Source organism: Catharus ustulatus, chromosome 9, assembly GCF_009819885.2.
Source record: "Catharus ustulatus isolate bCatUst1 chromosome 9, bCatUst1.pri.v2, whole genome shotgun sequence".
NCBI lineage: Eukaryota > Metazoa > Chordata > Aves > Passeriformes > Turdidae > Catharus > Catharus ustulatus.
The window spans coordinates 25,465,840-25,491,659 of record NC_046229.1 but is presented as its reverse complement, the minus strand read 5'-3'; the positions used below and the strand labels follow the sequence as shown (position 1 = coordinate 25,491,659).

The 25,820-nt window shown below is 46.3% G+C and overlaps 1 protein-coding gene across 1 annotated transcript in view; it reads right to left on the bottom strand.

Moving 5' to 3' along the window:
• The window catches only part of LAMC1 (laminin subunit gamma 1), a 66,563-nt gene that overhangs the window by 3,876 nt on the left and 36,867 nt on the right, over positions 1 to 25,820 (bottom strand). Inside the window, exons 2-26 of the mRNA XM_033067950.1 lie at positions 20,044 to 20,348; positions 18,011 to 18,141; positions 16,435 to 16,601; positions 15,325 to 15,513; positions 13,307 to 13,424; positions 13,112 to 13,210; positions 12,873 to 13,009; positions 11,897 to 12,019; positions 11,621 to 11,810; positions 11,314 to 11,426; positions 9,796 to 10,017; positions 9,512 to 9,700; positions 7,956 to 8,201; positions 7,515 to 7,668; positions 6,932 to 7,074; positions 6,062 to 6,240; positions 5,757 to 5,913; positions 3,251 to 3,456; positions 2,782 to 2,861; positions 2,298 to 2,435; positions 1,961 to 2,105; positions 1,473 to 1,622; positions 965 to 1,079; positions 422 to 621; positions 39 to 197 (exon numbers count right to left, since the gene is read on the bottom strand). Coding sequence (XP_032923841.1) covers positions 39 to 197; positions 422 to 621; positions 965 to 1,079; positions 1,473 to 1,622; positions 1,961 to 2,105; positions 2,298 to 2,435; positions 2,782 to 2,861; positions 3,251 to 3,456; positions 5,757 to 5,913; positions 6,062 to 6,240; positions 6,932 to 7,074; positions 7,515 to 7,668; positions 7,956 to 8,201; positions 9,512 to 9,700; positions 9,796 to 10,017; positions 11,314 to 11,426; positions 11,621 to 11,810; positions 11,897 to 12,019; positions 12,873 to 13,009; positions 13,112 to 13,210; positions 13,307 to 13,424; positions 15,325 to 15,513; positions 16,435 to 16,601; positions 18,011 to 18,141; positions 20,044 to 20,348 — 4,055 coding nt within the window. The remainder of the gene's footprint in view (positions 1 to 38; positions 198 to 421; positions 622 to 964; positions 1,080 to 1,472; positions 1,623 to 1,960; positions 2,106 to 2,297; positions 2,436 to 2,781; positions 2,862 to 3,250; positions 3,457 to 5,756; positions 5,914 to 6,061; positions 6,241 to 6,931; positions 7,075 to 7,514; positions 7,669 to 7,955; positions 8,202 to 9,511; positions 9,701 to 9,795; positions 10,018 to 11,313; positions 11,427 to 11,620; positions 11,811 to 11,896; positions 12,020 to 12,872; positions 13,010 to 13,111; positions 13,211 to 13,306; positions 13,425 to 15,324; positions 15,514 to 16,434; positions 16,602 to 18,010; positions 18,142 to 20,043; positions 20,349 to 25,820) is intronic.

Below are 25,820 nucleotides of genomic sequence, written 5' to 3'. Positions count from 1 at the left end.
GCTCCTAGCCCCTGCTGTCACCTGCCAGCAGTACTTACCTCGTTTGCCATCCTCATATCCTGGTCAGCATCAGCCTGCTTCCTCTTCAGCTCTTTTTCTGCATCCTGCAGCTGCTTCATCATGTCATCCACTTCCCTGGCCAGTCCTGTCACATCAGCAAAGGTCTTGTCGGCTTCAGCTCTGGTAGCAGCAGCACTCTGCAGCCAGCAGGTGGGAGAGGATGGAAAAAGGTGTGAAGGTGCAGAACTTCCTTCAGTCCTTCTCATCAAAATGCACCGATTTCCTATCTTGCCATACTTTGCATTTGCAGTGGGGAATACAGCAAATGTGTGAGAGCACAGGGGGCTCATCAGGGAATACTGTAACAGGAGCTCATGCAATCCCAGCAGGATCTCAGTGGGGTGAGCTGCAGCACACTCACCTTCTGAACAGAGCTGGCAATTTTCTCAGCATCATCTGCCCTGCTCTTGGCCTCACGGGCGTCGGCAGCAGCATTGCCCAGTGCCAGCTCTGCCTGGTGAGTCTTGTTGTTGGCCTCTGCAATGGTCTGGCTGATGGCAGGGATCTTCTTCAGCGCCTCCTCGGCCGCTGTCTTGTTATCGTTCACCCGCCTGTCAAAGTCTAAGTGGGGGGAAAGGAGATCCTTATCATGTGCTCCAGAAGAGCCTTGGGATGCTCCTTTAACCAAGCTACCCAAGGCTTTGCTGTCCTGACATTGGAGGGATGAAGAGCAAATTTGGGTCAGCTCTCCCTATTGCACATCTGATGCTAAATAAGGAAGTTAAGAGGAAATTTCCAGTCCCTGAAAATGCTTGTATTTTTTCTTTAAAGAAAAACAAGCCACAAGAACACACTCAACACTTAGGTAAGGGCAATAGCAGGGCCTCTTTAACCAGAATATCCTACTGCTGAGTGACTTGTCACACTGAAATTGAAGAATTCACTCCAAGTGCTTCCTCTTTACCTTTCAGGTTGTTGAGGATGGTATTGGCCTCCTGTAGTGTGCCACTGCTCTTGCGAGCAGCTTCTTCAGCCAGGGCTTTTGCTGCATCTGCTCGAGCCAAGAGCTGGTCTGCAGTCTGAGGAGACATGACATGTATCAATGCATTCTTACTTTCTGAAGGACAATCGTGTAGGTGTATGAAAAAGCACTGTTAAGCCTCAAACAACAATGCCATCCAGAAGAGCAGTGCTTCCTCTGAGACCAGATGAGTGTACGTACTTTGGGAATACTGTTCTGAACACAAAGTTGACACCACATCTGGCAAATATCTCCTACTTTACCATACAGCCTCAAAGCCATTGCTTTTAACAGCTTTCTGCATCTCCTTTCTGGGGCCATTCTTCAGCATTCTTACAATCTATACCTAACATTAAGACTGAGTAAGATGAAATCCTTTGCATCTGGCCAGTTACTTGTCTTCCTTGTTTTTTTTCCCAGGGAACAAAAGCCTGCACAAAGCAGAACTGACCTGCTGCTCTGTCTTGCCTTTCTCCAAGAGGTTCTTTACTTCTAGTTCCTTTCCTTTCATATCTTCTCTCAAGTCCTCGTAATCTTTTAGCTTCCTGGCAATTAGTTGATCCAGTTCCTCTGCTTCCTTCTTGATGTTATTTGCTCTGTTCTGCAGGTGGAAATCACACATACAGATTCCTGAATGTTAAAGAATTCCTGAACAGGTTGTAAATTTTTCCACTTCTACATTCAAGCAAAGATGTTTGGCAAACATTTCACTCAGATTTTTGTCCTTCAGAAACTGAGGGAGGTGGGGTTAACGTAGGTGGTTTTCTGCATTTAAATCTCTGCATAAATGTTGGAATTGTGTAAAAGCTGGATTATGCCTAGATGGACAAAAACCCACAGAGTGATCTTATGTAGAGAACATTAGCAGAGCACATGTAAGGTATGCCAGCAACCTAGCAAACTTCAGGAAATACTGCACATGATGGTGTCCACATGTACCTCTAGCCCCATGGAATCCACAGTAGGCAGGCTGGTGAGATTAGCATATATCTGCAGGGCTCTGTTTCCAGCTTCCTCTGCCTCCGCAAGCACCTTGTTGGCCTGTTTCTCTAGGTCTCGAGAAATATTCCTTGCTTGATTGTACCTAAAAAAATCCCCAAGGATCCATTATGTAACAGTATTTTTGGTAGAACTGAACTTAGTAATTACTGAGAGTGGAGAGGCAAAGAAATTGAAAATCACCTCCCACAAAATCCAAAGCATACAGAGGGTTATCTTAGTTTTAAGAACTGCTCTAAAGTCAGGAAATAAAAACAATTTTCTGTTACTGACTCACTTCTGGTTGAGCTCATCAATATCAATTGCAGTTTGGTTTTCTCCAGCCAGGGTCTTCAGCAGCAGTTGATACGCTTCTGTGGAAGTATCATTGGCAGCCTTGGCTGTTCGAACAATCTCATCAGCTTCCTTTTTGTGCCTGGACAAGATGACAAAAGAAAAATAGTGCCATTAGTTTTGTCAGCCAATGCTGACATTATGCTCAGCTCTTGATTATATTCTCTCTTACTTTTCCTTCTTTCCTTCCCCCAGATTCACATATGGGAGATGCAGAGGCATTTGCAATGGGAGTTGGTTGCCCTGTTTGTCATCCACATGAGTAATGTTTGTCCTCAGTACTACACAGCCATTATCCCACAGCACCAGTCTCTTAAACAGCAGAGGGTGTGTGTTTCCCACCCAGCAAAGGAAATTCTGCTTCCCCCTTGCAGAGAAGAGCAGGGCTCTGATGCAGGCCAGGATGAATGTGTCCTGCCACAGCCTACCTCTCTGCCAGCTTGCGGGCTTCTTCTGCCAACACAGTCATGTTGTTGGGGTCCCCGCTTTGCTCTGGAGGTGTAATCGACTGGAAAAGAAAAAGGAAGGAAAAAAAACCCTTAAAGCTCTTTCTTCATCTTTTATTCATCTTTGCTTTAAATATTTACTGTCATGATCTAAATGCCTAGAGATGTGTCTAACCTACTTCTCTATATGTTTTTCCTAACCCTATACACTTACCACCACTGGTTATCCCTTGAAAAACAATGGTGCTAACATTTATTTAGGACTTCTATGTTGGTTTGGGCTAAGATACAATCTGTGACTGACAGTGGTGAACTTCCTTCATTGATTTCCCATGATCTTGATGCAAACTTGCAGTATGAGGCAGAGAGCAAGTGGAGAAACACACCAGAGGCACAGAAGGAAAGGCCCTCACCCTCTCCCAGCTGTGTGGGATCTCAGCAGCACACTCACCACGTTGTCAGCTGCCATCTTGGCCTTCTCCAGCATATTGGAAGCCAAGCTGATCAGGTCCTGAGTGTCCTCCACCCGCACCCGGGCCTGCTCCGCCAGGTTCTCTGTGTCCTGCACCGTGCCCTGGATGTTCCTCAGCCTGTTCAGCTGACTCACTAAGGTGCTGTTGATGTCTTTGAGACGATCCATGAGGCCCTGATCTACGTCTGAAACACACGACAGAAGAGAGAGGAAGCAAAATTAATTAGAGCAGGAAGAGAAGCTGGAGCAGCAGCTTACCACTGCAGGCACTGTGTTCGTAGGTTAATCCCCTATTGAAAGGCAACCAGGCAAAGCCATTTCACAAGTCACTTAGCTTGAGATCAAAGTCATCATCAGAAGGTGCACCAAACAGGAGAAATGAAAAGCCATTAACCGCTAATAAGACAGTCCCGCTGGGTGTTGGAACTGACTCTGATGGGAGAGTTTGTGCTCAGAATTGTGTTTTACTTCTCTCATTGACTTAAAAGGACAACAGAGCGGCTCCTCAAGAAGCACAAAATGTCTGTTTTGTGAATTCTCTTTAGCTTATCTCCTAGAAATTAGGCAGAGACAGAGGAATGGGGCAGATGTACATTTTTCTATACTCAGAGCAACAATGGCCAATGAAAGACATAAGGAGCTCCATGCAGAGCAGCTAGGAGCTGTGTGGAATAGCAAACCCAATCCAAACTCCCCAAACCAAAGGGCTGACAAAAGCTGGCAGGATAGAGTCTTGGTTCTCACATATGTAGTGTTTATAAGGCACCCAAATGTCACCAAATTTTGGACCATCAGGTAACTCCCCACAACATCTTAACAATGGAAGCACCACAGTACAGGCATGTGCCTCACAACCAAGACAGTTATTTTTGAAAAGCTGAGAGTGTTACCAAGAATTAAAGTGCAAGCAGAAGCCCACAGAATTCCAAAATTAAGACTGGTCAAATACCTTGACCTTGCAGCACATCTTAAGTATTAAATATGAACATTTGACACATTTCAAAAACACACTACCACAGAAAAACAGAAATAACTTCTACAGGTATGCACAGATTTTTGCAAGGATAGTTTCTGTCACATTTACCTTGCCCTCTTAATAAGAGAAGAACCTGGAGCTGGGCAAGGGTCTGGAGCACAAGTCTCATGAGGAGCAGCTGAAGGAGCTGGGAAGGGTTGAGCGTGGAGAAAAGGGGGCTCAGGGCTTTTGGCTATTCACAACTCCGTTACAGGAGGGTGCACCCAGTGGGGTCAGGCTCTGCTCCCAAGAACAGGGACAGGATGAGAGGAAACAGTTTCAAGCTGTGCCTGGGGAGGTTTCGGTTGTACAGCAGGAAAAACATCTCCACTTAAAGGGTTGTCCAGCCCTGGTACAGCTGCCCAGGGAAATGGTGGAATCCCTGGAGGGATCTAAAAACTGGGTGGATGTGGCTCTTGGGAACATGGGTTACTGGTGGTCTTTGCAGTGCTGGGCAGCAGGGAACAGTTGGATTTATCTTAAAGGTCTTTCCAAATTAAATGATTCTATGATTCCAAGACAGAGAAAGAGATCAAAAATTCCACCACAAAACCAAATCCATTCCCTCATCTTTCTCCAATCCCCACCCTGCTACCCCCTTATGTGGGACTATTATCTAGGCATGGATGGCAAGCAGGCAGTACAAATCTATCCCAGCTAAAGCTGAGAAAAGCTTAAACGACCATTCTCACTGGCAGGAATCTTCCCACGCAATTGCCAGCATTAGATGCGTGTTAGCTTTTTCCCAGCTTCACACAAAGTGGACAAATTTTCCCAAAGTGGTCTGAAATCACTGAACCAACTCCCAGGGGAATGTCTTTTACTGTAAAGTCAATAGTCTTCTTCAGAGTTCTCTTTTCCAAAACATGCATCATCTTATACATTAAAGACACCCTAAGGACAAACCACTGGCACAGATATGACAAACATCCACAGACATCCCGTGGTAGCAGTGTCAACACAAGAATCAATTTGAAACAGAGTTTAACAGGAAGAACAGCACTCTTCAGAATATTCTACACTTAGGGTGGGATTATTAAGTTTGCCATCAGGATTTTGAAGCCTTCATTCTGATCGCTGATGATATCCTAACAAGAACTATTTGATCCCAAGATGTCTGAGCAAATTTAAAGCACAGTAAGTGTACTGCAAAGTTTTCTGCTTGTTTAACAAATAAAACCCTCCTTTGCATCAAGAGAAGAGGGTAACACCTAAAACACTTTCATCCATACAGAGCTAGAGGTAGATCTTTACTTCCATGTACAACGAAGACCACTGGTCGAACAGCATGGATAAAAGCACGTCCACTCTATTTTGATAATAACATTCACTGACTCAGTGCTGCCTGAAATTGCTGTCAATCCTGGAGCTCAGCACTGGCTTGAAATAAAACATGCTGTCCCCAAAGGAAACATGAACATCAGGTGAAGAACTCATTTAGTTGGTCCATGTCTGATCAGGTCAACTCACCTTTGCTCTTTTGTGCTTCATGAAGCAACTCCATAACTTCTCTTTCTGCCTGCCTCAACCGTTCTTCGAAGGCTTCATCAGTTACAGCTTCTTCTCTGCTACCCAGATTTGCTATAAGATTTTCCAACTCCTGAAGCCTTTGACGTTGCTCTGCCACCTACGTGAGAGGGACAGAGCACAGTTATGACACAACAAAGCACCTTGAGCCTCTCTGCTTTCAGTAACCACCAACAGCCATGATGCTGTACAAGTGGACACGTGCCACCAATCCTCAATGGCACCAGAAGCAGTGTCTGTAGCCTTACCTTATCTTTCACTAATCTGTAGCAGGCTGGACACTCCTGGCAGCCTGGCCACGAGCGGTTGTAGAAATAGTTCTCCTCACACTGGTTGCAGCGGCTCCCCACGAAGCCCTCCTTGCACTCGCAGTGACCGTTGTCCCGGCACTGCAGCGACCGCGAGCCCTCAGGATCACAGTCGCAGGCTGCAGGGAAGTCAAACCTCAGTCACACTGCCAAACAGGCAGGAATACCCTAAAACTCACAGGATGAGAGGATATGCTCAAGACCCTAAAACATCTGCAAGAGCTATGGGGCACAAACACACAGCTGGACCTCACTCCTGACTGCAGTGCTTCTACTCACAAGCAGGATCCAGCACTCACTGTGTATGTTCAGTGTTGCTATTATCTCTCACACAAAGCATCATTCTACCCCACTCTATGGTAACCAACTGCTGTTAGTTTTCCTGCTCTTTACAGACAGGGATATCCATGAGGAAGGTTTGGATCAACCTGCTTTGCAATCACATTTACAAGATCAGCTGCTCCTCAAGACAGAGCCTGTATACTGAGGCCACCTGCAGAGTAACTGTGCAGGAGCACATCAGGAAACAGGGCTGTTGGAGGCCAAAATGCAGAGAATATATTTACACCAAGGAGAAGTAGGTATCTACTAAGTTGGGTATCTAGTACGCTGGACAAGAAAATGGTTAACAAAAGAAGGGGATAAGCTAGAGTACAGAAAACAAATTTCATCACACGCAGTGTGGACATAAAAGTGCTGTGATGAGAAGCAAGGTAACAAAATACCTTCCCAGGGGCAGAAGGAAAGCAAAGGCAAGGCTGGGTATACAACATCCTTCCCATCTGCCTCGCTCTGGCCCCTCAGACTTACGTTTACAGCCTTCAGAGCCAAAGCCAAAGTGGTTGGCCTCGCATCTGTCACAGTGCTGGCCGGTGACGCCTGGCTGGCACTCGCACTGCCCCGTTCGGATGTCACACTGCCCACTGGTGGAGCCCAGAGCGTGGCAGTTGCACCTGGGGGAGGCAGGAACACATCAGATGTGACACAGAAGGGACACACGGGACAAAGTGCCTCTCTGAAGAGCACAGCTTAACATTTGCATTTGCCAAAAACTGTTTTTCTTGCTGCAAAGATGCAGCAGGCAAGGCACTGAGCTTTTGAACCATGCAAGGTCACTTGCTGCCTGCACTAAAATAGGAACCCAAGAGCCCCAGCTACAGTCACAAAGTCATGCGGCAGTTTTCTATTTAAAACCCTGATTTAGAGCTCTTTATAAAGCTATTTATAAGTCAGGCTTTTTGTACAGCCTTGGTAGCTGCTCCTTGACCAGTGCTCTTCCCCACCCACAGCAGCAAAGGCACAGCTGCTACTTTGACAAACTCCCATTCCTGCACAATATAAGCACAGACCCTCCAAAAACAGGGTCTCTGACCCAAGCTAAGACAAACCTCACCTCTCACAGCCACGTCCACTCTGGAGGTTGAAGAATCCAGGCTCACAAGCACTGCAGTCCCTCCCAGTGACATGAGACAAGCACTCACACTGCCCAGTCACTTGATTGCAGATTGTCTGCTGATTCACTGTGCCATAAGGATTGCAGTGACAAGCTGCAAAAATAAAACGGTATGGAGAAACATGCACCAAGTTAGAAATCCCTTGTGATGTTGGTACTTACCCTAATGGGCCTGGACCCTAACCACATGGCCACCCAGCCCCTGCACCACACAGTGCTTTTGCTTTGATAGCACTAAGTGCCTAGAAACACAAAGATTTTAGCAAGCTTGAACCACCAAACCAGGGCAGAGCCACACATCGGTGCTGCCAGGCACAAGTGACAGCCTGACAGTAGCTCTTGGGGGCAAAATCATTTTAAAATGCAAGAAATAAGTCTGACCTTTGCACTTGTCAGAGGGGTCAGGGGCCAGGGGGTTCCCGAAGAAGCCATCCTTGCAGCGGTCGCAGTAGAAGCCAGCAGTGTTGTAGATGCACTTGAGGCACTCGCCGGTCTGGCGGTCACAGTTGCCCACGGCGTTGGGGTCGATGTTGTTGTTGCACTGGCACAGGCGGCAGGGCCTCACAGCACCATTCCTGCCCAGTGGGTCTCCGAAATAGGCGTCATCACACAGCTCACACCTCTTGCCTGGGACACAACACAGACATGAGTGCTGCAGCTGAAAGCCCTTAGCTGCTGTCTCACATGGATTCCCTTTGCAGTTCCTTCTGAAAAGTAAACTCTTCAGTTTCCTCCCTTTCATCCTTCTGTTGGGGCCAGACACAAATCCCTTCTCATCTCTAAATTCAAGCTGATTTTTCACTGGAACTTTGCACTATGAATTATTTCCATTCTTCCTTCCCCTCCTATCCCTTTAAGTCAAACCTATTTGCTGCAATTTGTTGTTAATTTAAAAATGCCAATAGGTAGAGTTCCTTGGGGCATCACTGCTCCAGGAAGCTCCTCTGCCAATGACACCTGCCAAACCTCCACAGGCAGCCACCAAACCATCCGACTCAGCAGCTTCCTATTCTTGCAGATCTGATCTCCCCAGCCAGTTATGAGCTCTGTTTCTTAGGCAGCTCTTGCAAAAACAACCCCCCTTTTTCCTCACATGCCAAAAAGGTGGTATGAGACAGGAGGAACTCTTCTGCAATCATTTAACTACAAGAAAGATCAGCTGCTACAGACACCTGAGCTGAAGGGAACCTGGGGCCTGGACTCTGCTTTGGTTCACAACACAGTGGCACCCACAGGAACCCCATGACCTGCTTATGTGCTTGGGCTTTCCTAAGCACTCAAGAATTTACAGATATTCTGTACTTTGGACTCTGCCATGCCACGCATAAAATCAGCAGAGAAGCATGAAGGCTGCCTACCATCCTATGGCTTCCATGCTGTCTGCAGGCAGAACGAAAGTTTCCGCTTAACAACTCAGCTACATGCTTGGACTTCACAGCTTATTGCTAAGAAAAAAAAGATCTGTATCTGTTCACATATTTCTCCTTAAAATTGCTGAGCACTAGTTTGATCTTGTATTTTTTTGGGCAGTGTTCATGAGTCACTGCAGCCTTCCTGCTCTTCCTAGGAAGCATCCTGTTGTACCTCACTTGCTGGCAAACTGCACCTTCTAATTTTATTTCAGTCTGACCTGCCGTCCTGGCTCTTTTAAATCTATTTTCTGCCCAACACCATGCCATCATCAGAGCTCTACCAGAAGGCTCTCCTATACAGCACAGAAATGGTGAGACTTTGCAGACCAAGCCTTCTGTTCTCAAGAAACAGGCATGAAAAACATGTGAAGCCCCAAACCTCGCATGGGCTGAGGAAGGGAGAAAGATTTGAACCAGAAGACAAAGCTTTCAGAGCTACTCATTTTGGATCAGAAAACAAGAACTAGGAGGAGACATTTCCACAAGCATGCAGATGTAGAAAAGATGTTTAGTGTAGGAACACACCTGTAGTGCCAGCCTGACAGCTGGTGCACACGACCTCCTTGGTGCGGGGCACAATGGCACAGCTCGAGGCGCCTGGGCACGGGCAGGGCTGGCAGTCCGAGGCTGTGCCGGCCGTGGCATCGCCGTAATAGCCATCGCTGCACTTCTCACAGTGAGTCCCCGCCGTGTTATCCCTGCAGTTGCACATGCCTGCAATAGAGAGGGAAGTCAGCTTTGCCTCACTGTCCAATCCAGGAGAGAAGACCCACCCTCTTGCTGCTCCCAGTTTGCTCAGCCCCTCTTACCCGACTCAGGATCACACGTCTCGCTGTGCCCGTTGCACGCGCAAGGCACGCAGGGGCTGTAGGGCCCGAGGCTCGGGGTCTCTCGCCGGTACCCAGAGGTGCAGCGCTCACAGAACTGCCCCTCGTATCCCACTGGACATGAGCAGCTCTCCACCCAGGCCACAGGCACACCAGGTCCAGGCTGAGCACTTGTGATGGTGACATCATCCAGGTGACCAGCACCTAGAAAGCGCCAAGGGGCAAACTCTTTGTAACCACAAAGGCTATCATCACCACGTCCCCAAACACGGCTGAGAGACGAGGGACACAGAGATGGGTGCTTGCAGTTAGTATGGTGAATCAAAATGCAAAACCCTCCAGTGAGGGTTTAGGGAGATGAGCAAAGATGCAGTGGAGCTCACCAAGGGAACATGCAGGGTAGGAAAGCTGAGAATGACAATATAGAGGAGAATCTGAGAACAGCAGGTGAGCAAGTACAGTCAATTAAAATTAAGTTATATTTTACATGTGTATGGTTTCCATTTCCAAATCAAATACCAAAACCAATTCCTGGCTTTCAAGACAGAACAGACCATGTCTCCAGCAATTTTAATACGTTGTTTGCAAACCGCGCCTCAGGACAAACTCTCCAACTATTCCTCTCAAGCCATTCCTCCCTCTGGCATTTCAGCACTTCCCTCCTCTACTCCCAGCCCTTTCCCTGGAGCAAAACAGAGCCCAGACACAACATAGCTGGCTTTTAACTTATACCACTATGTTTGTACCACTGCAGCAGCTCCAGTGCACTGAGCAGAGCCTCATCCCCTACATATTACCAGTGGTTACAGCACTCAGGGATGGTTTGCTCCACGCCTTTCTTCCCCTCCATTTCACAACCCCACATTCCTCATTATGGGCCACCCCTCTGAAAACACTTGCAGTTTTCCCATCTTTCCCACATGCAAATTCATTCTTTGCATCTTTCTGCAAAAATTCTTCATCACACAGCAATACCTAAGGACATATTTTTGCTTCTAATTCATGTTCATTTTTATAAATCTTCCTTACGAGGAACTTCCACTCAGCTTCTGCACAGGAAGCACTTTAGACCTTGTCCTTCCCATTTGTCATGTCAAGGCAAGACCCAAAAAGAGGGGGGATGTAACCATTTCTAGTGTAGCAAAACTTAAAGCCAAATATTGTAAACTTTCTACATCCTACTGTGTCATTCAGTACTCTGTACTGTTTTTACTAACTGGAGGATAATGGTTATTAAACAAAGCAAAATTCCCATGTCTAGGCAAGGAATCAGCAGTTGGTAAGTGCTCAGCTTTCAGACATTCAAATACAACACTTTTCTTTCCCATTTCCTCTTTGGAAAGCCTGCTACACAGAAAAGCCAAGGTGAAAAGCCACTGGCACAAGCTCTGCCAAATAAGCTGCCACAGCTGTTTATGTCTGGGCCCTACAATGAAGCAACCCAAGCACTACACGAATGAGTTTGCCCCTTCTTCTGTGACATTCTGCTCAGCGACTTACTTCTCTCACTGTACGTCCCACGGATCTTGATGGAAGTCAAGTTGTGGAGAAGCTTTTGGAATTCAAATGCTGTAAGAGTAGGCCTCCACGGGTAATCTGCAGCCTCATGGAGCCTGGGGAGAAGAGCCAAGCATAATCAGCACAGCTTTCAGCTGCTAACAGCTGCACCCTCTCAAAAGCTCCCTTTGCAACAGCACTGTGCTATTGCAACATCACCCAAATAAGTTTAAACCTAACGATCTCTGTTTCCTCAAGAGCTCAGAGGCCAAAGGCAGCCCAGGCCAGGCCACAGCTGCTCCCACAGTACCTGAAGGTGTAGGTCTGCACATTCTCACTGGGGTAGGAGTTGCCCTGGGCAATGAGAGGCACCGACACTCTCAGCCCAGCCCCTTCCAACACCAGGTCCTCTGCAGAGAGACGTGTGTCCCGCCTATCCACACGGAAGGAGAAGGTCAGGTTTTGCCCATAACTCAAAACCTGGTTGCCCAAGAACTTGCCTGAAAGGGGAGAAATCTTTACAGTTAGAGGGCAGAACACAAAGGGCACAAGCAGCACAGAAAGCCATGGTTTTAGAATGACCTACGTGGTGCAATAAAGTACATGGGGAAGTAGGTGTCTGAGATAACGGAGATGTCCTGGGTCTCGGCACTCCACTGCAGCAAGACTTCCGAGCCATCACGCTGCTCAGCACGCCACTCATCCTCTCCTGAAGAATCAGACGGGCAAGAATTAACACCCTTGGAAGATGGACATTTGCACACACTTCTCACATCATGTCATTCATGTCTTAATCTAATGTGTGCATGGGCACTGACAGGCTGCAGAAAGCAGCTGTGCAGAAGAGTTTATTTGATAAACACCATCTTTCCAATTTAAGCCCCTAACTCAAGTGCTGACTTGAAACCTCTGAACTTTGAACCCTCTGATAACTGCTTGTCCAAAATCTTCTTTTCTAAAGAGCTTAAGCGCAGAGATAGAAAAACTTGCAGTCCCATATGACTTGCTGAGAGTTGCAGCCTTTGTATGAACTGTTCTCCAGTGGAATTTTAATTTAAAAAGATGTTCTTTTCAGATTTCACAGTATGAAAACATGCATACACATGAAACCGACTGCATGAAAAAAACAGATTTTTCCTGGGTTTACAGACTCATTGGAAACACAACAGTGTTTTACTCAGAGCCATGTAAACCCCAAATCTAAAGTGATTTTGATCCTCTCAATCAGAAAGCCATGATTTGGTTCTAGAACTGAAGAAACTCTGCTTTGTCAGCACACCTCTCAGGCTAGAAAAAGTTTTTATTTGCAATTCCCACTTGCACCTGCACTGTGTACAATAACTGTGTGCCTGAGGCCAGAGCTGTGAATTCATGCCTCCCCATCGGAACAAACAAGTTGCAGACATGGAAGTTCCAGGCAGTTTCAGCACTTCCGAAAGAGGGATCCTAGACCTGCCTGCCCAAGGTTTGTGGTCTTGCACAAAAAAGGAGTTGGGTTTTTTAACAGCTTCTGACCCAAGTCTACAGCCCAATCTGAGACACAAAGGAAAGCTCAATTTTACCAAACTCGAAGTTGGAGGTGATGCTATAGACACTGTAGCCCACAGCACTGGTGCAGACTGAAGAGTGTCCAAAACAGAAACAGGGGGTACAGCCTCTTGGATTGGAGGAATCCAGATGGAAAAATCCAGGTTTGCATCTGAAGATGCAAAGGAAAGAGAATTAATTTCCCTGATGCTTAACCCCAGGTCCTCAAATATTTTTCATTCCTGAAACAAAGCCATGGGAAGAAAAACCTCACCTCTCACAGTGGAATCCTTCCACATTGTCCTTGCACGCACACCGCCCTGTCTCGACATTGCATTCCCCTGTGCTGCCAGCAGCATTGCAAGAACAGGGCCTGGGAGAGTCAGGAGAGGATAGTTCAGTAAGAGCCACGTAAAGAAAGCTTTTAAAAAGCCTAGATTTCCTTTTGTAGAGCTGCAATCCTCCTTACCTGCACCCAGCTTCGGAGAGGGAGTGGAAGCCTGGCTGGCAGCGGTCACACTTGTCCCCCATCACGCCGGGTTTGCAGCTGCACTGGCCATAGCTGTCACACTGTGTGCTGAGGGAGCCTGTGGGGACAGCAGGGACAGGCACCTCAGCACACACACATGGCTCCATCAGCTATTCAAACTATACAAAATGGCCAAGAAAGAAGGAAGAAGAAAGTGGGAAGCACAGCCTGAAGGTGATGAGTGACAGCTTACCTAAAGTTCTGGTGTGCCTCTGGTTCCCAGGGATTTTTCCCCTGACAGCTCCAGACAGATAAACTGTTATCTAGTCTTCCCAAACTATATTCAGCCTTTTATTCCTACCAACTAACCTTTATATACATAAAATATAATTTTAACTTCAAATTACCTTCTCCTGTTTCATCCTTAGTGCCGCATTTGCATGCCCCAACTCCACTGTTTTACTCTGCAATATGTAATTTCCAACGTTTTATTCCCTGAATCCCTTGTGTTCCCACAATCAGCATCTCCCCTTTCCCTGACCTCTCCCTTTCATATTCCCTTTCCATCCTTGATTGCTAAATTGCCTCTTTGGAGCAAGGCTGCATGTGCCACTATGAATCCTAATCTCAAGAGTAAACTCTTGAGCAAAACCCTCATTTTTGGAAGACTGCCTTCCTCAGTACTGCTCCATTCAGGTGGTCTTGCACAAAAAGTAGTAGCAGGTTTCTTTAATCCATAGTGGGACAAAATGCTTTCTCCCAAGCATCCATATGGCTGCTGGCCTCAGAGCTGTCAGCACTGTAAGAGTTAACTACCAGGAGAAAAATATTTTAATATACAGAAATAGCTGCTTGTTTCCACTTCAATCCACACCAGAAGATTATAGCAAAGTGAAGAGTTATAAGATGATTAGACTGGATGGGACAGAAGAACTCACCAAACCTTTACCATATACAGTTGAAGTTCAAATCCCCTTTGCAGTCCCACTTGGGATTATTTAGGAAAAAAGAGTACTTGACAAAAATACCAGTCCAAACATATCCAGGAGATTCAAATACACCCTGGGTGTCAGTGCGTCATGGCATACGAGCTAATGGCTAAGTCATAAAGCATTTGAAAGCTGTCCTTAAAGACCTGAGAAGGCATCTCCCTGCATCTTTTCAACTGTCTCAGCTGACACCAACCCTCACCCCTCTTAAAATAAGGTCTAACACAAGGACCCAGGAAAGCAGTCAGAAGGAGAAAGGGCCTTTATTGGTAAAAAATTTCACAACTGAATGACTCCTTGACGAAATTAGATAGGAGATGCACGCTGGCAGACCTCTCCCTGGCTGCTTTTAGGCATGCCGCAAGCAACGACTTACGCCGGCTACTCTTTTGAAACCTCACATCATATCTTACTATGTGTTACCCTTTTCCCTTCTTCCACCTTACTTGCTGTGGGCTGGTGCAGTTACAGGATCACTGTTTACAGGTTAACTGGCTCCCTTCACAACAAAAGATGTATTCTCCTGCCAGAATTACCTCCGTCCTCTTTTTTTTAAAGGAGTTTAACTACATATTTTGAGTTTACTTTGTTTTATCTCACCCCACCCCCTTTTGTGTTTAATGTTTCACTGGTTTGTATTTATAGTGCTTGGATACTTGGTAGGAGAAACTGATGCAGCAGCTAAAGTTCACTACAATTTCTCAGCATGAATAACTTCCAGAAATACCCACTCACATCATCTTGGTTATTAAGAATTTAAATGAGTTTTTTAGTACTGGGAGCATCCAGGGTAACACATACACAGTGGAAAAAAAAAATTAATTTCAGAATACATTTGAAGGACTAAGTGCTGCAGAGGTGACCCTAACTGCATTTAGATCTAAGGATAACTTAAACCAAAATACAATCCAATAAACATTTCCTACATGTAGGGAAGAAAAAAAAAAAGAAATCCAAACAATCCCTCCCTCTTTTTAGCCCAGCTTGCAGTGAGCTGCATGACCGAAAGAAGAGGTGGTTTTTGCTCACCGACGGGGTTGCAGCTGCAGGGCAGGCAGGCCTGGTCGCTGGCCAGGCGGTAGAAGCTGTGGCGGCAGCGCTCGCAGTGGGGCCCGTCGGTGTTGCCGGCGCAGGCGGTGCAGTGGCCGCCGTGGCCCGTGGCGCGGTACAGCTCGGGGTCGAAGTAGCACTCCTGGGAGCGCCCATTGCAGTCGCACGCTGCAAAGACAGGGCACTGTCAGTGACCAGCCTGTCCCCACAGCACAGAACCCACCCAGCACAGCGCCACTGCACAGGAGTTGGGGTAGCAGCTTTTAACTGCTCCGAGACCTGAAACAAACTTGAGACCAGTCTCATCAATGCACAAAAGAAAACCAGCATTTTCCACCCCACTCCTTTCAACATCAGGCTGCCACTTGCAGCCGAAATATTGTCCTCCCATACAGCACCACTGATATCTGTCATCCAAACAAGTATGAAAAGGTAACATGGGGCTGCTCCATGCTGTCATGAGAGCTTCTCCCCTGGATGGCAAATCCCTAGAAAGCAGGATATCCCAATTTCAGCACCCCATTGAGGGAAGTCACATACAGCTGGGATCTATCTAGACACACAGAGGTCAGACAGGAAGAAAACTTCTGTCTGAAACAGCTTCCCCATAAAGTAAACTACCAGGAGCTGTGGTCTGGGACAAAACACCAAGCAAATTGGTGTTCCGTGACAGAGACCTGCCTTTTTGGTCCAGAAATTAGATTAAATAATCAACAAGTAACTGTAAAACCCAATAATCCAAACATAAAAAATCAGCTGATGCTAAATGAGAAGCATTTGAAAGGGCAATTATACTCCAGCATAGTAAACAGATTTTTTTTTCCCATGGGTCTCATAAAGTACAAGCCTGTACATTTTTGCAGGACACCTCTTTCCTAAAGGTGGTTCCCCATCCTTCTCCAGAAAGGAGATGCCCATTCCTAGGGATCTACCAGCAAGTTCTCACAGGAGGGGAGTGGAATGACCAATGCATGAACTGTGCTTAGTGCAGGCTAAGTGAGACAAGTTGAAGCAGGCAGGGCCAGGCTGTGGCTGGCAGCAGGGGCAGGGCCCTGCCCAGCCAGGCTGTCCCGGTGCAGCCGCACGTACGCAGGCACTCATTGGCGCTCTCCGCCGTCGCTCTCCTCCAGGGTCGGTCGTTGAAGAAAGGAAGGCACTTCTCACAGTCCACCCCAAAGGTGTTGTGCTTGCAGTTGCACACCAGCTTCCCAAGCTCATTCTTCACACACTCACTTGCATGCCCGTTGCATTTGCACCTGGTTCAGGAGAGGTAAGCAACAGGTATTAAAACTCCAGAGCTCCAGGTCAGTCACAAAGCAACACCAAAAAACAGGGCCCAGATCTCAAAATCTGAGGCAAGAGACATTTGAAGGTTGATGATTACAACAAAATCAAGAACAAAACTGCTGTCATTCAGCCTGGAGAAGAGGGGGCTTCATGGATATCTTATGGAGGCCTTCTAATATCTAAAAGGGGTTTACAAGATAGAAACGTTTTATCAGGGCCTGTAGTGACGGGACAAGGGGCACTACTTTTAAACACCTTTCTAATTTTAATTTAGATTGGACATAAGGAATAAATGTTCTTCCATGAGGGTGGTGGGACACTGGCACAGGTTGCCCAGAGAAGCTGTGGTTGCCTCACTCCCAGAAGTGTCCAAGGCCAGGCTGGACAGGGCTTGGAGCAACCTGAGATAGTGGAAAGTGTCCCTGCCCACAGTGGAGGTTGGATGATTTCTGAAGGTCCCTTCCAAACCAAACCATTCTATGAAACCACGAGGTGCAGCCTGCTCTAGGTAGGCATTTAGAAAGGGAAGAAATTTAATTAACTCCTTTGCAGCTTTCAGACTGACCTGAGTAGGAGAGGCAAAGATTTAGCTGGTTTTATGTTGGTAAATTTTCCACAATGTGTCTCTTGTGAGACCAGAACACAGTATGTTCACTGGGTGTGGGCCATTGTGCTATCAGTAGGAAATTAAATAGCACAAAGGTGACTAATACAGAAGCTCAGGGACCTCCAGACTGGTGGTGCAGCCAATACAAATCCCCATATGGCCAAATCCCAGTCTCAGGACCACCATATGCAAACAGTCCAAAATCCTGCAGTGGTCTCATCTCTGTTTATTAAAATATTTTATCATCAACTACTTAAGGTTTAAACATTCTACAGCAGACTTTGGCAAAACCAATGCACAACCACAACCATGTTGTACCATGTTCCAGACCTCCAAAGGAGATAGCTTCTTCAATATATGTGAAGGAGAAGCACTGAGATTTTCTACTTACTGCTCTTCTAGAGTACAGATACAGGCAGAGAACAATTTAAAAACACATCAAAAACGACACAAACCACAGAGCAGAAAAAATTTTCTTCTTTTGTTTTTCATTTTAGTTACTCTTTTTACCATTTACCCTCTCAAATCACTTAATATTTCATCTAATCAAGGAAAAAAATTGATCTCTACCAGCCCTGAAGTTATAGCTACAAAAGCATATATACAATATTTGCAAATTATGTAAAATTAATTCTGATGCATTCTTAATTTAGGACACTCATTAAAGACCAGAGCCTATTGGTATGATGTGAATACAATCAGTATCTTTAAACCAGTCTAGTAAAACAAACTAAAAACTTTAGTAAGCACAGAGTTTCATTGTCTACTCACCTACCACCCACAGCAAAATCAGAAATTGCATAGTAGTAAGACTTGAGAACTTTTGGGTCATTGAAAACTTCATCTCCAAATGTGTTCAGACGGTTGAGGGTCACTCTAATATCTGTAGCTGTCACCCATTCCTGGAGCAGACAGAAATCCCATCAGATGAAACACCCTCTCCCTTGAGAGAACACCAGCCATTAGCAGTTCTATTAATGAAGTCATTCATCAGCGGCTGGTTCCTTCCTCACTGTTTTCCCCTCTGCACCTCGGGAGCTCACACACTCCTGCCCCAGAAGCCTTATGTCACATCCTCTTGATCCAAATGGGTTTTCCTGACCCTTTCTCCTCTCTGGAGACCCTATCCAATGCCTCTTCACAACCTGACTGCTTTCAACTGGGAAGCACTGAGTAACCTCTCCAGCAAAAAGTGCAGGGCAGGCAATTATGCCAGTTTGCCAACTGTACATATCTGTCTGGCTGCAGTTTTCCTGCAAAGCTATGCAGCACCAATGGGAAAAGCTTTAGAGTACATTTGTCTGCAGACACACTGCACCAGACTAAAAGATACAGACAGACAAATGAGTGAGGCTGGGAGAGGCTGAGGAAGACAGACAGATCTGACTTGCAACACAAGAGTTTTTCATAATATTTACACAGTGTCTGTAACACATGCCTTGTGCAGCAGCAGCCAGCACACACAGCCTGTTGCCAAATTTCATATCACCTTCTGCCAGCCACTGACATTGGCACCTCTTTGGTTTTATTATACCCTTTACAAAACTATTTTCCTTCAAACAGCACAAGAAAGAACACAAACATCACTGTACGTACAACTGTGCAGCACCTGTGTCACTGCTCAGCCAGTAACATAGTGTTTGTTTACTGAATTACAAACACTGATGTAAACACATGGAAATACCAATCACAATACACACATTTACTTCAGTTCTGAAAAGCAACACCAGGGGTTGGTACATATTTTAGGAAAATGGTGGCCAGCTCTCTATTCCTTACATAGAGAAGTTTATCAGAATACGATACACATTGCTAACTTGAAATCTCCTTGTTCACCTTAACGATAAGACATGGTTTTCTGCAAGGGTTGGCTACACCAATGAGGTGGCCAAACTGGTTCTTTTCCACTTCAGAAGCTCTTTGTCCTTTCCCATGAATCTTATTTTTTCATTTCACTTTAGTTTGCAGAAGTAATCCCACCAGATTCTGCTCTCCTGCCTGGGAATGAGAGACAGGCAAGCCCTGAGCCTGCTGGGTGCTTGTGTCAGTCTGAGAGAGACTACTGCTCTTAGAGTAGCTCTTAGAGTAAAGGGAAGTGATGGTAATTACAGCTCTGAAAGGAAGACAACAAGCCCCAGTGAGGCAAATCCCACAGCTTTAGTTACTTGTTGCAATATAAACTGGAGAAGTCATGAGGCAGAACACAAAAACTGGCAAGTAAATCAGATAAACTGGTGCTCCTAGTATGCTCCTGACCACTGCCCAACCACCCCTGTGAATGCAAAAAAAAAATTCAAAAATGTTCAACAACATAAAAACCCTGCCAAAACCCCCTTGCTAAGTCACTTGTAAGAGAAAAACACCAAGGATAAAATCAAGATTCTCTGCTTCAACACACATGTAAAAGAACAGGGTAGGGACTCCTGTAATTGAAATATACATGCAGATTCTCAAATATTAACTGGACTGAGACTTTACCTTCCTCTGTCTTTGTATCTGAAACAACAGTAGAATGTCCATAGCTGCTTTCTAAGCTGGCAGAGATCCTCTGAAGACTTGCCTACTGACAAATCACCCTTAACACCACCGGGTTTGCTTTTTTGTACCATAAACTTACTACCAATAGACTCAAGAGTTCAAACTCTTCCTTCAAAAGTGTCTCTGTGGAATGCCCATCCCAACTCAGCTGTGCAAGGGCCTTTCACTATGACTAAGGGCTGTAGTGCAGCCCAGTCACCATCCACAGTGACTCAACAGGAAGACTCAACTCAGACCACCCGACTGACATAGCCCTGCTCCCATACCTGCAGCACAGGGCTGTTGTCAAAGTTGTAGGCACTGGGACGCCCCTCCAGCGTTGAGAAGGCCACGTTGCCTCCGGTGAGAGGGGAGATGTCGCTGAACTCATCGGTGCAGAGCGCCTGCTGCTCGTCCTCCCCAGTGCGGATGAAGCCACGGTTGATTTTGTGGTAGGTGCTCTCACAGGACCCGCTGTAGTACTGGTAGGGCACCCAAGGGCCGTCCTCCTGCGTGCGCTTGTAGATGGCAAAGCTCTCGGGCCGGCTGGTGTGGAACTTGAGGCGCACGTATGTGATGTCAAAGGCTTTTCCTGTGGGGAGAGGAGACATGAGAAAGACTCAAAACTGAGAAAGAATGGGAAGGGCTGCACTGCACTTCTCTCTCTGGAGAAACATCTCCCAGCTTTATCCAGAAGGACAAGCATGTCCAGCAACACCAGTGCTGTACCTCCAAGCAAAGACAAGGTGAACGAACTGTAAGTACAAGTTGAAGACCAGCTGAATAGATAAATAAAGAGACCTAGAAGCTTGTCACACTGTAGAGCCTGGTTTGCACCTCTGCTTCCTCCCTAAATAGACAATACCTCCATCTCTTTTTACAGCTCATAAAGTTTTTCCTCCAGCACCAAACCTACCAACTACTGCGCTCTTCTACTCATTTCCTGGGAAAACAAAATGAGTTTTAAGTTTCCCACATCATTTGACTAAAGTCACCAAGTCATTTTTCAGATTGGAGTGCCATGATTTACAAGCTATCCATGTTCTGCATCTCCTAGAAGGATGAAAGAAAATCCACTTCTTTGCCCTCTGTTTCCCTCCTGACCGGTCTGTGGCAGTCAGCACATCGTGCTCCCTCCTCATGATTCTTCTCCAGTGACTTGAGCATCTACACCCAAGCACATAAACCAACTGCCCAGGGAAGTCACATCCTTGAGAGAACCCATTAGGAGAAAAGGACCACAACACTTCAGCCACCTTCATCTGCTATCAATGCTGGCCAAGGGTTCCCAGGAGGAAGCATACAGCTGTGTACCAGCTGTTCTTGCTCCACTTCAGCAAGCAGACTGTGTATGATCAGGATACTCTGCAGCATATAGGGAGCTTGCTAAAATAACGTTAAAACGTTGAGTTTGTTTGGAATAAAACCTCAGCTGTTTAGTCCCTGCCACGCTCTTTTATGCTCCCACCACTTCCAAGAAAAACAGTGCTCTAAGCAGAACTTGCAGCCATCACCAGAACTTTCATTAATCAAAAAAAAAAAAAGCTATTAGAATAGTTTCAGCTGATTGAGAAACAGGATTTTTCAACCTGTAGAAGTCACACAGATTTAACCTCAACTTGTAAAATTAATGATCTGTATGTACCATGTTAAATTTTAACCTGAGGCTTGGCACTTGCTGAAGTGTTCACCTCCTTCACGTGAGAGCAGAGCAGAGGCACCACGCACCAAGAACAGAATGTCCTCAAAGGACACATGCACAAACCCACAGCCGTGAATTAGGTCACGAAGCACAGTTCTGCCCTGCAGGCCCCTCGGTGATTAGGCCAGGGGCCAGCCTGCATTAGGCACATCACACCCAAAGCCTGCCTGGCATGAGGGAGGAACCAAAGCAGCAGAAGAAGCAGAGCAAAGGGTCCAGAAACCAACATTTCTGAAAAAAATTAAGTAAAAACAAGATGTACAGCACCTGAAAAATTATGTCCTCCAATGTCTTAGTTTGGCACAGCCTAGTTTTGTTAGCAGGGGGGCCCACAGGGGTAGCTTCTGTGAGAAGCTGCTAGAAGCTTCCAACAGAAAGCCAATCTCTGATGGCTCTGGACATGGACATGTTGCTGGCCCAGTTAAAGATGTTGGTAACCCCTCTCTAATGACATATTTAAGAAGAAAATCAAAACAGCATACACAGGTCTTTTTCCCAGGGCTGGTGAAGTACCGCCACTGGGAAGCATCCCCAGCATAGTGCACGGCAACATGCCATGGCCAACGCCATCTCAGCCTGGCCACAGCGAGCTCTGACTGGCCACAGCCAGCCCTGCCTGCCTGGCCACCCCCAGCCAGCCATGCCGCCAGCAGAAGGGCAGGGGCAGTGGCTTCCCCTTCTGCACCGCACGGAGAGAGGCCTTGAGCAGCACCAGCGCCACGGAGCCGGCCCTGCCCGCGGGCCGGGCTGCTGGGCCGGAGCATGGAGAGCAATTTCCAACACGGAACCCAAACCAGATCCACTGCTCGCTGCTGAGGGACCTTGCAAGAGTCTTTGAATCTGTGGAACTTGTTGGCAATGGTCCTACAAGCAGCAGTTTGTCTTCTAGTCAGAGAACAGAAGGAAGTGAGGACATGCGAGGGAAAACAACATGGCAACACCAAGGTCAGTGGAAAAGAAAGGGGAGGAGGTGCTTCAAGAGCTGGAGCAGAGATTCCTCTGCAGGCCGTGGGGAGGAATATGGTGAAACAAACTGGCCCCTTGTAGTGAATGAAGTCCACAGGGATGCAGAGATCCACTCCCAGCCTGTGGGAAAAGTGCAGCGGGTGGGTGTTAGAGGAAGCTGTGATCCAGTGGGAGACCCAGCTAGAGACAGAGGGCCCTGCTCCCAGAGACACAGAGAGCCCTCGCTCCCAAACTAGAGCGGCCTGTCCTTAAAGACTGCACCCCATGGACAAATGGCCCCGCCACAACAGTTCTGGGATGACTGTTTGCCTGTGGGAGGGACCCCACGGCATAGCAGAGGAAAGGCTCCTCTGCCTGAGCAAACAGAAAAAGATTTCAAATGATGAACTGATTAAAACCTGTCTTCCTGCACTATCAGTGGGAAAGTGGGAGAGGGGGAAAAGAGGTGTTTTAAAAGCTCATTTTATTTCTCATTATCCTCCTTTGACTCCATTAATAATAAATTCACTTTTTAACTTTAAAATCGAACCTGTATTACCCTTAAAGTGCTTTCTCCCAGCCCCTATCTCAACTCACGAGCCCTTTGCTAATTTTTTCCCTCTCTCCTCTGCTGAACTGTAACAAAAAAAGTACGCAAATGACTTTTGTGGATACCTGGCATTTGGCCAGTGTCAAATCACAACACCCAAGAATAGAAAAAGACCAATCTGGTGTTTAAACTACCCACCAAATAATATTGTCTGTGCGTGACATGCAGGACAGCTGGGACATTATACAGATACAAGCCCCCTGATACTTTCTACAAAAGACCCTTTTCTATTTATATCATATGTGTAGTTATGGATCACCTAAGGCACAAGACTGGATGCCAGACATTCACCACCGTGGCTCTTGCTCAGTACCAACTCACTGTTGGTTTGGGGTTGACTATGTAATGAGATTTTCTTACATGCAGAAGACAAGTGAGAAGCAAGCACCACCATTAATCCCAAACGACTTTCTTCCAAAGGACCAACACTTAACACTAACTTAGCTTAGGCATTCCCTCCCCTCCCTGCCCAGCAAAATAAATGAAAGTGTATTTGGAACATTCCTGTGTATTTGGAGTGTTTTTCTCATGAATTTCAATGAAGGTAAGAAGCAGGCATCCTGTGTACAGATCAGACCCTCCCGGCTTTCCTGTTTCTCTACTACATGGGCTCTTCTCAGAGAGAGCTCCTCACTGAAGGCATAATATGCTTGAGGTCGGAGCAAAGTGCACACACAGGAACTCAAGAAGACAAGACAATAGGCTGGAGACACACAAACATCTTTTTCCATGGTAAAACAAACCCAGAATACACTTCACATCTTTTCCAGGTAAAAGGCAAGGGGCCCAGGAAGCAAATACTTCCTCCTTCTTCTGCAGGAATACCCCAATGTGTTGACCTGCAACTTGGCAGCCTATCCCAGCACTTCACCAACATCTTGGAGGAGAGCAACTAAAAACCACAACTACTATCATAGTTGTATCACTAGCAAAGCATCATCAGCTTAATGAGAAAGTTTTCTTTGAGCTCACATGGTAAGATAAAGCAAACTCTAACACTGAAAGTCAGCCCTAGTGGGATTTCTTTGGGTGACTTCAATGACAAGTAAAAACAGGAAAGCATCAGGCAAGAGCAGCCATTCCCTAAGTCAAAAGCAGATAAAAAATAAGCCAGAGACCACAACGAAGGTCACTTCATTAAACTGTGTCAGCTGAATTGTCAGGAATACCCTGCTCTTTTGAATTGGGGTGGTTAGTTTTCTACTGCATTCCTCTGGTGTGAAGTAAAATCCCCGTGTTCAGGCTTCATCAAGATGGGGAGGAAATGTTTCAAAAGAATCCTGGGAATGATGAGGGGGCTGAGCATGTGCTTTCACTCACACACACAACTTTCTGCTCTAGATGAAAGGCCGGGTCACAGGCTGCTTGCCCCAGAAAAGAACTACTTTTTTTGCTCTCTACTATAACTGAATTATGATCCCTGTTTCCTGACAAGGTCTCCCACAGCTCCTTGTGAAAACTCCAGCTCAGCTAAAGGCACAGCACATGCCAACTGTGCTCCAGGCAGCATGAAAACCTTTTCCATGGGAAGCCCTTCTGCTAAATAGCAAGGACCCTCCATTTTTCATCTCCAGTTTTCCACAGGAGGCAAAAAAAAATGCATTCAAACCCCTCCCAACTGAGCAAGCAACTTGAAAAAGACATTTATGGCAGCTGGCAGCGTAACTCCTTGAGCAGTGCAGTTAATGGCATTAAAGAGGAATGCAGTTAATGCACACAGAGTGGCTGTGCAGTGCCTTGCCGGGTAAATACTGCTGGAACAATGGAGTTTACCCAAGACCAGCTGACACAGTGTGGAAATGTGTTTCCCACTGTTCACACCGAACACAGATACTGTGCTTAACAGCCTGGTAGTTCTTTGAGGTTGCAGAGCCTTTTTCTAGCAAAGATAAGCAGCCCAGGGTGCTTTCATGTCTTGCCGGGCTGAATAAACATATACAGCTATTGCACTAAGAAATGGTGACAGCAATAACCAGGTGAAAGGCAGTTTTAAACATTACATTTCAAAGATAAAACAACATTGTCCTCCTTTCCTAGAAGCCAGTACTGACCTGGAGCTCAGTTTGGCTTAGAACTGTCTGATAGTGTCAAGTGTCAGACAGTATTTCAGTGTGTATTGATAAGTGGCAGATCTGTTTTGCAGGAGGAACTCCAGATGCTGGAATCAGTGACCACGAGTTTAGCACTTCACAAGTGCAACCTGACGTGTGTTTAAAGCTCAAAATCATGAGCCACACAATTTAAAACTTCATTTTTTTCTGAAGCATGGAGCTATTCACCAGAAAACGACAAGGTGAAATGATAACCAGCCCTCTCTGACATTTCAGGATGACAAAAAAACCTTTTAATCCCTTTCTCTGCTGTAAGCAAAACACACATGCAAGCCTTCAAGACAGTATTGCAATTACAGATTCAAAGGAGCAAGCAAGTCCTGGGTGCCTAGAGAGGCAGCAGAAGTGGCACTGAAAATGTTCAGCATTGTTTAACTCAGAGGATACTGACCCAAACAACCTGCTCACATTGTTGGGCTTGGCCAGCCGTAATTAGCAATTACAGCCCTTCCCCAGCTGGATCATCACCAAATCCAGTATCCCAAGGTCCACCAGGAAATGTGCCATGCTAAAACCCATATAAGCAAGTGCCATTTAGATCTTCAGAAACTCCTCCCTTTTCCCTGAAGTTAGGAATTCATTCTACCCACAAAAGACCTCCTTGTATTCAGGCCCCTCAGAATGGATGGATAATTTATGTCAGGAAAACTGTCCTGCCAGCTGGCACGATGACTACAAGTGTTGAATTGTGAGCAA